The following is a 12,652-nucleotide window of genomic DNA, read 5'->3' as shown; positions in this document are numbered from 1 at the left end:
TGTCCCTGCATATTTGAAAAATTTCACAAAAAAATGCTTGAGGGAAATGCTAAGAACACAAGGACAACAAAACCCAAAGCTTTTGAAATTTAAGCATCAACATTGCTTTTGACCTCTCCCCCTCCCAAACCTGCAGAATGGTACCGCCCATTGCCATATTCACACCATCACATTTCAATCAGGTTTGTGTTTTAAAGTTGAAAGCCAGGGTCATCCCTTGAAAAACACTCTGTACTTTGCTTAGCTGGCCAACTAACACTAGGCTGTTCATTTTTGTGTGTGTAAATATCATATTCGACTTTAGAAGCTTAAGCAAATAAAAATGTGCTTCCCAACTGCTACATGTAATTCCTTGAGATCTACTACCAAAGACTTTCATCTGAGATGACTTGAGGTGATAAGGAAGCAACAGAAGTTGGCAGTAGTCTCACTTTAATCTTCTCAGAGTTGCCAAATTCCTGGTAAACCCTAGTTATTTTTTATTGCTGTGAAGGTAATGCTGGAGCCCAAAAAATGATACCCGACAGAAGCAGTTTCTCTGCCTTCCTGTCTCTTGCCCCCGATTCTCCCCCAGGTGAGCCATAGAAACTAGAATCCCTTTTCTCCAAGGTGGGGCATAGAAGCCAGAATCCCTTTTCCTAAAAGCCAGCCATAAAACCTAAATACATTGCTCTTAACTTTTCCCCACCTTGCTATGTAACAGCTGGCCATAAAGAAATCATGACACTCATTCCTGAGGGGTCCTACCCCCACACCCAGAAGGAGGAAATGATACAGATAGGCCTTGGTGAACTTCCCCACACAGTCTATTCTAATAGCATTAGGACCACACCCTTTTTGTCTTATCATATTCCTACATTTCATTGAATATAAGCATAAAAATCAATAGTTTTCACTGTATCTTTGGGTCTTCATTCTGAAGGCTTCCATGTCAAGTAAAACTAAGTTTGCTATGCTTTTTCTATACCTGTCTTTTGTTATAGGGGTGTCAGCCATGATCCAAAGGGGAGGAAAGGGATCACTCCTTTCCTCAAGTGATCAGGTGAGTGGGTCACTTGAGATCAAGAGTTCAAGACCAGCCTAGCCAACATGTTGAAACCCTGCCTCTACTAAAAATACAAAAATTAGCCTGGTGTGGTGAAACATGCCTGTAATCCCAGCTACTAGGGAGGATGAAGCATGATAACTGCTGAAGCAGGCAGGAGGCAGAGGTTGCAGTTAATTAAGTTCGTGCCACTGTACTCCAGCCTGTCTAAGCCTAGTGACAGAGCAAGACCCTGCCTCAAAAAAAAAAAAAAAAAAAAAAAAAAAGTTAATGAACTTAGGTGCCTACTTAGGAAAACCAAAAACATATGGCCACACAAAAATTTGTAGATGGCTGCTCATAGCAGCACTATTCATAGTAGCCGGAAAATGGAAACAACCCAAATGTCCTTCAGCTTGCCAACGGATAAACAAAAATCGTGTATCCTTACAACGAAACAGTACTGCCAGAAAAAGTAATGACATACTGATAACATAGACATGGTACAAAATGGATGACTCTTAAAAACACTGTACCAAGTTAGGCTGGGCATGGTGGCTCACATTGGTACTCCTAGCACTTTCAGAGGCTGAGGCGGGTAGATTGCCTGAGCTCAGGAGTTCAAGACCAGCCTGGGCAACATGGTGAAACCCCATTTCTACTAAAATTAAAAAAAAAAAAAAAAAAGTAGCTGGGCATGATGGCGTGCCCCTGTAATCCCAGCTACTTGGGAGGCTGAGACAGGATAATCACTTGAACCCAGGAGGCGGAGGTTGCAGTGAGCCAAGATTGCACCTTTGTATTCCACCCTGGGTGACAGGGTGGGTGGACTCCATCTCAAAAAAACAAAAAACAAAAACAAAACACTATACCAAGTTAAAGGAGTCAAACCCAAAGGTCACATATTACATGATTCCATTTACATTAGATGTCCAGAATAGGTAAATCCATAAAGATGGTTCATTAGCATTTCCTGGGGCTGGGAGCAGAGGAGTTGGGACTAGGGAAATGACTGCTAATGGTACAGAGTTCTTTCTCGGGTGAGGAAAATGTTCTGGGATTAGATGGAGATTGTTGCACAACTTCTGGAATATGCTAAAAACCACTGAATTGTGCAGTTTAAATGGGTGAATACTGTGGCATGTGAATTGTATCTCCATATAAAAAAGGTCAAAAAAAAAGCAACTTTCTTATCTCATTTTTAAGGACAGTCTATGGAGTTGAGGGGCATGTTGGATATAAGTGTATCTTCAGCCTTCAGGTTACCATTGGCCAGAGGGAAGAGTGGCCCCAAACTCTGAAGCGTGCTGGCAAGGCTCCCCATCTTCCCTTCCCCAGTCCCCATAGGAGAATCACAGCGTGGCTTGGCGTCTTTAGGGCCAATCTCCGTATGCCTTGCATTCCAGTTCACCTCCAGGATCCCAGCACTTCCTCCAAGTTAATCTTCACGCAAGTTTCCAACCTCATCTCCTTTACCATCTTTTATTCATAGCCCACCAAATTTTGACTTTGTTACCTATACTGCAAACAGGTCTCAACAAACTACTAGTGAATGAATAAACTTAGGGAAAAAAAAGCTTACTCAGAAATCTGTACTGGATATTAATTAAAGGATGAAATATCATGGTTCAAATGCATTTTTCTCCCATCAAAATATTTTCTCCTCCATTTAAATATATGTCTGCTCTGAGAAATCTTGCACAAATGGTATTGCTGACCATCTAATTTACAAAGCTTTATAAATTTTAAGAAAAACATTTATATATCAAACATAAAATTTCAATATGCAAGATTCAAACTTACAAGAAAATAAGGACTAACTTCTGGACAATGCAGTTATTGCTGGCTGCACTCCTTTAAATCCTTATCCGGAGTCCAAAAAATGTAGACAAACCCTAAAAATGTAGCAGAAGCGCTTCCGCACACTGGTGTCTAGAATCTAGTTTGCACAGAAATGTTTCCACTAAATTTATAGAGTACTCTTCAAAACAAAGAGGTGCAGACTATTCATTTGGTTGCCCTTTGGACCTTCTGCAACTCTTCAATGGGCTTCCATTCTTGGTTGATTGTTATAAGCTGAAGGAAAAAAGAGGAAAAAAAAGTCTTGTTAAAAATTTGCCTTTCAGCCAGGCACAGTGACACGCCTGTAATCCCAGCACTTTGGGAGGCTGAGGTGGGCAGATCATGAGGTGAGAATTTCCAGACCAGCCTGGCTAACACGGTAAACCAGATCTCTACTAAAAATACCAAAAAAAAAAAAATTAGCCAGGCATGGTGGTATGAGCCTGTAGTCCCAGTTACTGGGGAGGCTAAGGCAGAAGAATCGCTTGAACCTGGGAGGCAGAGGTTACAATGAGCTGAGATTGCACCACTGCACTCCAGTCTAGGCAACAGAGCGAGACTATCTCAAAAAATAAAAATGTCTTTCATATGCATGTCCTACTTTAGAATTCATCCACACTCCTCTGGAAAAACCACCACCATTGTGTTTGTAGTCAAAGAACTACCTCTTTCCATCTCTAAAACATACACAAAATACTGATGTGAGCTGGTTTCTATCAGTTCATCTTTTTTAAAAGCCCTTGGGTTCCTAAGGGTTATAGAATCAGAGAGAAAGATCAAACATATGTGCCCTACTTTCACTTAGCAGTATCCAGATTTTTAAAAATTATTTTTAAAGACGGGGTTTCACCATGTTGGTCTGGCAGGTCTTGAACTCCCAACCCCAGGTGATTCGCCCGGCTTGGCCTCCAAAGTGCTTAGATTACAGGCGTGAGCCACCACGCCCGGCCCAGTTTTTTTTTTTTTTTTTTTAACACAGTCTTGCTGTGTTGCCCAGACTGGAGTGCAGTGGCACAATCACAGCTCACTGCAGCCTCCGCCTCCACCTTCACCTTCCAGGTTCAAGCAATTATCATGCCTCGGCCTCTGTAGTAGCTGGGATTCAGGTGCATGCCACTATGTCTGGCTAATCTTTGTATTTTTGGTCAAGATGGGGTTTCACCATGCTGGCCAAGCTGGTCTTGAATTCCTGACTTCAAGTGATCCACACACCTTGGCCTCCCAGATTGTTGACATTACAGGTGTGAGCCACCGCACCTGACAGGTAAGTTTGCCAGGTATTATGTGAGCCATAAGTTCAAAAAGTGTATCTACTCCTCCTGAGTGGTTGGACAATGCTCCTGGCATACAGTGGGCTCTTAAATTTCCTCATTTTAATTACTCAATGAAGGTACAATTTATCTAAGTTACAGAACAAGGGTAAGGTATTAAATCTATTTTGTTGACAAAGGTGCTAAGGTTTGGGCAAAATTGAAATCATTTGTTTTTAATTTAACAATACCTTTTGAGGTACAGTAGGGTCCACAGTTTCCCAAGGTTCTGGATTTCCTTTTCGATCAATGCTAAAATTAATACAAAGCCAAATAAATATTAAAATGTGAATTTAAACCAACACTAGTACTCAGTCTATAAATGTGCTAGAGACAAAACAAATTTCATACTTAGGCATTCATCTGCTAATGATCAGGAACCATTAGTAGTAACTAAAATTGTTGGGAAATTCTCTAAGGGAGTTTCAAGGCTTGGCTCAAACATTAAGGATCAGATCCTCTACAGGGTAGGAGGTCCGTATTCTCTTGATTGGGCTACACTGCGGAAGGATCCCACAAACTGAATAATCATAGGAGTGGAAGTGCCACGCTAAGGACGTGGAATAATGTTCTTATCTCAGTCTGTGGGAGGGACAGAGAGGCTAAGATTGAACTCTGCAGGGGGTGAACTCCAGGTCTCTGAACCCCTCTGCCAGAGGTTAGAGGACCGCCCTCTTCAGCCCCGCACAAGCCTCCATCAGTTTCAAGTTGATCTTTTCCTCATATTCCAGGATACATACTTTTGGTTTTTACTTTCTTCTATCCAAAGTTGAGATTAGGTTCACCGAAGACAACTGAATTTACCAATTTACCACACTAGTAAAAATCTAATATGCTAAAATTTAAAATTTTAATTAAAATGATTGATTTACGATATATATCCCCCAAAACCACTGAAGAACTTCGCATTTCAAAACTTAAAAAAATTAAAGTCAAGCTTTACTTCACTGCCAGAGAGTGGAGAACCAATGGATAAAATAATAAACACAAGAAATAAACTAATTTTATTAATATCATGGTTTTAAAAAATTTTTTTTCTAATTTATATTTTCTGACCCATTGGTAGACAATACCATAAGAACCTTCTGATGAAAGATGCTTTTTAACCCTGACTCCCAGTTCACAATTTGGCATTCTTATCTATGGGAAAAATTAATCTCATAAAGTAAAAGTCAACCAAACACTGCAAAAACGTTTTCATAACTTGAGACCTACTTACATCACATCGGTTTTCCGAAGAGAATACACAGCGAAAGATGAGGCTCCACTGGCCGCCAGACTCATGAACACCACCAAGGGAATGAGCTAACAGGGAACAGGTGGAGGAGACACATTCGGACATTTCATTAAACATTTGAAGCACAACAAAAAAACTACATTTATTTTATACTTCTTCAAAATCTATGCCACCTTTTCATCTTTAAAGTTAAAACTTTAGTCAGGATTTTCAATTGTTTTAAAAACTTACTTCCTTGTTTTTCCTCAGGAATTGGAAAAAGCCCATGACTACTTCAATGTAGAATTGCCAGATCTAGAAATTAAAAACCCAAAATATTGATGGCCCTGGTGGGCGCCAAACGGTCCACCGCGCTCCTCAAGCCAACAGAAGGCCGGCACTTCTGCGTCTCTGCGGATGGGAGACTCACCTGGACGCGGAGCGGTGCGCACGGACGACGATAACGCCCGAAACCGAACAGACTGCCGGCCGCCCCACCGTATATATAGCGATCACAACCGCCCTGGGAGGGCCGGGCCAGCGCGCTCTGGTCACGCGCGTGGGGCGGGGAGAGCGCGGGACCTGACTCGCTTTCCCCGCTCGGCGCGCGGCTTCTGGGCGCCCCCTGCAGGACGCCGTGGGCTGACGTGAAGCGGCCGAATGCGAGCGCTGGCGCCCCCTGCCGCTCGCCGGGGTCCTTCTTACCCGCCGCCCCAGGTCGCACTTGGCCACCCTGGCGCTTGTGAGGAGTTTGGAGGTTTGGGGATTAGGAGGTAGAACCCCCTGAGAGCAAGGAGAAGGCTGATGGCCAAGGTCTACGGGAAAGTCAACTTTTCTAAAAGGGGAGCCGGGCCGGGCGCGGTGGCTTAGAACTGTAATCCCAGCACTTTGGGAGGTTTGAGGCAGAAAGATCACTAGAGTCCAGCCTGGTCACGATGAGGAAACCTCGTCTCTACTTAAAAAATAAAAAAAATAAATTAGCGGGCGTGGTGGTGCTTGCCTCTTGTCTCAGCTACTGAAGAGGGTGACGCAGGAGAATCCCTTGAGTCCCAGCCTTTGAGGTTGCAGTGACCCAAGATTGAGCCACTGCATTCCAGTTTGGGCAACGGAGCAAGACCCTGTGTTAAATAAATACAATAAAACAAAATATTTAAATAAATAAACAATAAAGGGGGTCCGGAAAAATGAGCCACAGAGCCGAGGGTTCCAAAAGAGCCTTCCAGGTGCAGGCGGGTAAATTAGAATTAATCCAATCACATTAAAAGCTCCAAAATGTGATGCTGTGCACATATGGAGATCACTAAAATTAAATTGTAAAGTTTATTTCGGAATAACTCCCAGGGCGTCCTTTTTCCTGCAATCAATCAATCAATCACCCTGGGTGAGGGAGAACAAACAAAAGAATTAGCTGGGTCTTTCTGCAGACGACCCTACCGGCTGGCTTCTTCCTTGGGTTCCCTCCTAACTCTCCCCTAAGCCAGCAGCCTCACCTCGCAGTTTGCTGGAGGCTGCAATGGTAACAATTTCATAGAGCCAGGGGCTGTGTGTGTGCCAGACACTGAGCCGGATTCCCCTCGGCATTTTTGCAAGGTGGGTGCGTTATTAAGACTCAGGCTCTGGTCACATCACTGGTAAGTGGCGAGGATGCCAACAGGACGCAGGTCTGTCTGGTGCCCAACACCATTGTTCTGTTTGCACCCCTCTCTTAAATACTGCAATTAAGTAAAGGATAGGTTATTTTAAAACAAACAGTTTAAAGTTCAACCTGTAAGTTAAAGTTACCACGGCAACATCTTAACGTTCTCTAAAATTGGCTAGACCCTGCTCTGTTCCAATCCCGTTTTCATTCTAAACTGGGTTTTGCAGTCAAACGGACCTGAGTTAAGAATCTACCCCTGCTATATTTATTATTAATAGCTGACTTTAAACTACTTAACCTTCATGAGTCTCAGTTTATATATCTGCAAAATGGGGGCAAACCTAGCTGGGGACAGAGTTGGAAAAAATATTAGAATGTATGTAAAGCATGTAGCATTCTGCCCTGCTTGTAGTAGGCACTCAACAAATAGTTACTATATGCAAAGATTTGTTTTTGTTTCTTTTTTTTTTTGAGACAGAGTCTCGTTCTGTCACCCAGGCTGGAGTGCAGTGGTGTGATTTCTGCTTACTGCAACCTCTGCTTCCTGGGCTCAAGTGATTCTCATGTCTCAGTTGCCTGAATATCTGGGGCTACAGGCATGTGCCACTATGCCTGGCTACCTTTTGTATTTTTAGTAGAGACAGGTTTTGCCTTGTTGGCCAGGCTGGTTTTGAACTTCTAACCTCAAGTGATCCACCCGCCTCAGCCTCCTAAAGTGCTGGGATTACAGGTGTGAACCACCACCCCCGGCCTCAAAGATTTGTTTTATATAAGGCTGATCATACATGTAGTTTCCCACTCACTTATTCTGGCAAGGGTTCTTACTATGTAACCCCAGAGCTGTAACTAGAGACACTTGCTGATTGAATGGATCTACGTTATATACTTAATTATCCTTGGTTTGCATTATTTAGAATCAAAGAAGCCTTTTAATGCTCCTTCTGCAAGACTTCTAAGGCTACTTTTGTCAGAAGCCTCACGTTATTAACAAAGAGAAGTTTTTCTAGGATGGAAGGAAGTAAGGGAGGAAGAAGAGAAAGAGGAACAGGATGAAGAGAGATGGAAGAAATCTTACAGTAGTATTTCATGACTCCGAAACTGGAATGAAAATGTATAGCCATTGCCTATTAATAACCTTAAACTCAGAGCCCTGCTCTACTGTATTATTTCTTTTCAAAATGCAATGCAGTTTTGTAGTAGTCTAGGCATTATTCTGAGGATGGGGTCATAGCAGAATTAAAAAGATGAATAAGTTACAAATCACTTACTTCAAGGTGCTTACATTTCAGTGCTCACAAACTCTAATGCAAGGCATGCTCTGTTGTCAAGACAGGTGATTATTATTATTTTTACTTTTTTTGAAATAGAGTCTGGCTGTGTTGCCCAGGCTGGAGTGTAGTGGTGGAATCTCAGCTCGCTGCACCCTCTGCCTCCTGGGATCAAGCAATTCTCCTGCCTCAGCCTCCAGAGTAGCTGGGATTACAGGTGCATGCCATCATGCCCAGCTAATTTTTGTATCGTTAGTAGAGATGGAGTTTTACCATGTTGGCCAGGCTGGTCTCAAACTCCTGACCTCAAGTGATCTGCCTGCCTCAGCCTCCCAAAGTGTTGGGATTATAGGCATGAGCCACTGTGCCCAGCCACAGGTGATTAATTCTAAGGGAGTCTGAGAAAACTTACCAAAGGTGGAGTATTTATTTGAATATACAGAAAGACAAATTAACCGAAAAAAGACACTTTGGGGGCAAGTGACAAACTTAAATAGGATGCAGATATTAGGTGATATTAAAGGGATATTATTAAGTTTCTTAGGTGTGATAATGGTATTGCAGTTAAATTTTTTAAATGGCACCTCCCTTTTCTAGAGCTTGTATGTAGAAATATTTAAGGCAGAAATATTATAATGTCTGGGATTTACTTTAAAATACTTCAACTATGCTGGTTGTGGTGGCTCACACCTGTAATCCCAGCACTTTGGGAAGCCAAGGCAGATGGATCACCTGTCAAGAGCATGACCAGCCTGGCCAACGTGGTGAAATCCTGTCTCTACTAAAAATACAAAAATTAGCCAGGTGTGGTGGCAGGTGCCTGTAATCCCAGCTACTCGGGATGTTGAAGGAGGAAAATCGCTTGAACCCAGGAGGTGGAGGTTGCAGTAAGCTGAGATCGCACCACTGCTCTCCAGCCTGGGTGACAGAGTGAGACTAAGTCTAAAAAAAAAATAATAAGTGGACTCATGCAGTTTAAACCTGTGTTGTTGAAGGGTCAGCTGTATGTGATTCAAGAATCTTCAGATGTTTTGCCCTTTTGCCTGGGGTTGTGAAGGCAAGACCCCAGAAAATTTGTCATTCAGTTATCTAGCAATAAGAACACTTGCCACTCCAAAATGTAATGGAATTCATAGCTTCATCGCCAGTAATGGGAGGATAGAGATGAAATTAGGGTCCTCCCTGCCCCCAAGCCCTATGTACTGGCCAGGGCATCCAGAAGGCACTGCCAGGCCAGTACTGCCTGCGTGACCAGGATGAGAAAGAGGCACACCTCCCCCTTCAGACCCTGGCAGCCCCCAAAGAAGCCCACTCAGAGCACTCACCAGCATCACCCTGTGTGGCTTCCCCAGAGCCCATAATCCCTTGGTGGTGGTTGAGGGGGGGTCTTCCCTGTCCACCCGCAGTTAGCTGCAACTTCTGGATACTTTCTCTGCTGCCACCCAGGCTTGCAGGGGCACTGAAACATGGATGCTTGGTTCCTACCCCAGGAATTTAGATTTTCTTTTCTTTTTTTTTTTTTTTTGTTTAAAGACAAAGTCTTGTTCTGTTGCCCAGACTGGAGTGCAGTGGTGCGATCTCAGCTTACTACATTCCCGCCTCCCGGGTTCAAGTAATCTTCTTGCCTCAGCCTCCTGAGTAGCTGAGATTACAGGTGTGTGCAATTATACCTGGATAATTTTTGTGTTTTTAGTAGAGACAGGGTTTCACCATGTTAGCCAGGCTGGTCTCAAACTCCTGACCTCTGGTGACCCACCCACCTTGGCCTCCCAAAGTGCTGGGATGACAGGTGTGAGTCAACCGTGCCTGGCCAGGAATTTACATTTTAATCAGCCCAGTTCAGGCTTTTATGAGAAAGATAAAATATTATTAAATATTTTTTGTTGAAATTTTCTCCATTTGACAGTGGATGTGTTAATTCTGACACCTCATCCTTCAGCGGCTGCCTTATAACCAGGCTTGTAACACTGGACTTGGTGAATTTTGCGGGTTTTAGAGATGTTCTGTATTGTTTAGCATTAGTCAACCTTGAGCAATAATGTGGCCCAGAAAACAATTTGAGTTCGGTTTATAGGGAAAACTGTTTCTACTTCCCGGTATACCAGAAGAAAGGTGTTCAGAAGCTAGTGTTTTAATTTTCTTGTAGGTCAAGAATACAGCTTTTGGAAGTTGCCCAGAGCCATTCTGAAATCAGATTCAAACAGGATTAAAGAAATTCTTTACCTCATTTTGTCATTTATTGAGCATTTCAGTGAGAAGAGACAGATAGTCTTTGTGCTCAGGAAGCTTCCAGTGTTCTGTTGAGAAGTTGCAGAGTTATCCCTCCCTATCTTCAGGAAATTGGTTCCAAGACACCTCTCAAGACACCCAAATCCACAAATACTCAACACCCTGATATAAAATGGTGTAGTATATGCAGGTGGCTTACACATGTCCTCCTGGTTATACTTCAGACCATCTCTAAATTACTTATAATAACTAATATAAATGTTATGCAAATAGTTATTACACTATTATTTTTTATTTGGGCTATTTATATTTATTTTTTTATTGCATTTTAGGTTTTGGGGTACATGTGCAGAACATGCAAGATAGTTGCATAGGTACACACGTGGCAGTGTGATTTGCTGCCTTCCTCCCCTTCACCCACATCTGGCATTTCTCCCCAGCTCCCCCTGCCCGCTGTCCCTCCCCTATTCCCCCCAATAGACCCCAGTGTGTAGTGCTCCCCTCCCTGTGTCCATGTGTTCTCATTGTTCATCACCCCCCTATGAGTGAGAACATGCAGTATTTCATTTTCTGTTCTTGTGTCAGTTTGCTGAGAATGATGTTCTCCAGATTCATCCATGTCCCTACAAAGGACATGAACTCATCGTTTTTGATTGCTGCATAATATTCCATGGTGTATATGTGCCACATTTTCCCAGTCCAGTCTATCATCAATGGGCATTTGGGTTGGTTCCAGGTCTTTGCTATTGTAAACAGTGCTGCAATGATTTGTATTTATTTTTTTGAGACAGTCTTGCTCTAGTCACCCAGGCTAGAGTACAGTGGCATGATTTTGACTCACTGCAACCTCCACCTCCTGGGTTCAAGCAATTCTCCCACCTCTGGCTCCCAAGTAAGCTGGGATTACAGGTGCACACCACCATGCCCCAGCTAGTATTTTGTATTTTTAGTAGAAATGGGGTTTCACTATGGTAACCAGGTTGGTCTTGAACTCCTTACCTCAGGTGATCTGCCTGCTTCAGCCTCCCAAAGTGCTGATTATAGGCATGAGCCACTGCACCTGCCCTATTTTTTTTTTTTTTATTGCTGTATTTTGTTTTTTTCAAGTGTTTTCAACCCACACAGCTGGTTCAATCTGCCCATGTGGAGCCCACAGATGTGGAGGGCTGACTTTAATTACAAATTAAAAAGACATATTCAAATCAGCTCAGCCTTGAACAAACGTGGTTGCTAAATTACTAGCCTACTAGAACCTTTCTGGAAAAGAACAGGGGCCCACAGCCAGATGTCTCAGTTAAGGGGTTCAGGCCAGGGTTTTCCAGGTGCAGGATAGTTGCCTTGTTCAATAAGATCAATAAATAAAAATGAATAATAAGAATTCGAGTAACTTTTCTAGGTATTTCCCTATTAGTCAAAAGCAAAGGTCAGTTTGTTACAATAATTTTTTTTGTTTTTTTTTGATACGGAGTCTTGCTCTGTAGCCAAGCTGAAGTGCAGTGGCACAATCTCAGCTCACTGCAACCTCTGCCTCCCAGGTTTAAGCGATTCTCCTGCCTCAGCCTATGGAGTAGTTGGGACTACTCAGAATAATTTTAATTGAGTGTCTTATACCTATAAATCAGGTTTTTTCCTTAATTATTCCCAATAGTCCTGGCTGCATTCAGTTATAGGGAACTTTCCAATAACTGCTTAACATGACTTCATACATTTCATGCAGTCGTCTCTCATAGCCTCTACTTCTTTTGAAGCACTTCTTACCATTGTAATTAATTCACTGACAATGTCTGATGCCTGCCTTGTTCACTGGACATTCCAGCACCCAGCTTAGCACCTTGTGAGTGAAGAATGGCCCAGGAAAAGATGTTTACCAGATACTGTTAGGTGAGAACAAGAGTTACGCAGTATCACTCTTTTCTGGTTTTAAAAATCATCTATATATGTATGAAGAACTAGAAGGTTAAACACTAAAGGATTTTTTCTTTAGTTTCTGTATTTTCTAGTACTCAAGTTATTTTGTAATAAATGAAAATAAAAATGTACATTTAACCATCCTGTTTAAAAACTTTACTAACATCTACAAAAGGAAAAATAGCAATATATTGGAGAAACCAGACAATACTGCAA

General features: G+C 42.5%; 2 protein-coding genes across 3 annotated transcripts in view; both read right to left on the bottom strand.

Annotated features, from left to right (window-relative positions):
* The window catches only part of SLC30A4-AS1 (SLC30A4 antisense RNA 1), a 49,192-nt gene extending 46,090 nt beyond the window's left edge, over positions 1-3,102 (bottom strand). For both annotated transcript variants that reach the window (XM_078334169.1, XM_078334168.1), the window contains exon 1: positions 2,828-3,102. The gene's annotated coding sequence lies outside the window, so the exon portion shown is untranslated. The remainder of the gene's footprint in view (positions 1-2,827) is intronic.
* On the bottom strand, positions 2,493-5,869 carry COXFA4L3 (cytochrome c oxidase associated subunit FA4L3). Its single transcript, XM_002753422.7, has 5 exons — positions 5,823-5,869; positions 5,645-5,707; positions 5,396-5,481; positions 4,368-4,428; positions 2,493-3,100 (listed from the first exon to the last, which is right to left on the bottom strand). Exons 2-5 carry the CDS (start codon positions 5,678-5,680, stop codon positions 3,032-3,034), a joined length of 252 nt encoding a protein of 83 aa, XP_002753468.1. The 5' UTR covers positions 5,681-5,707; positions 5,823-5,869; the 3' UTR covers positions 2,493-3,031.
* Between the last annotated feature and the right edge of the window lie 6,783 nt (positions 5,870-12,652).

Source organism: Callithrix jacchus, chromosome 8 (genome assembly GCF_049354715.1).
Source record: "Callithrix jacchus isolate 240 chromosome 8, calJac240_pri, whole genome shotgun sequence".
Taxonomy (NCBI): domain Eukaryota; kingdom Metazoa; phylum Chordata; class Mammalia; order Primates; family Cebidae; genus Callithrix; species Callithrix jacchus.
The sequence above is the reverse complement of the archived record's forward strand: the minus strand, read 5'-3'. Positions and strand labels throughout refer to the sequence as shown.

Coding starts and splice junctions, on each gene's coding strand:
- COXFA4L3 (XM_002753422.7), bottom strand. CDS start 5,680: ATGGGCTTTTTCCAATTCCTGAGGAAAAACAAGGAA. Junction 5,482..5,644: donor TCCTGAGGAAAAACAAGGAA/GTAAGTTTTTAA, acceptor GTTCCCTGTTAG/CTCATTCCCTTGGTGGTGTT. Junction 3,101..4,367: donor ACCCTACTGTACCTCAAAAG/GTATTGTTAAAT, acceptor TTTTTCCTTCAG/CTTATAACAATCAACCAAGA.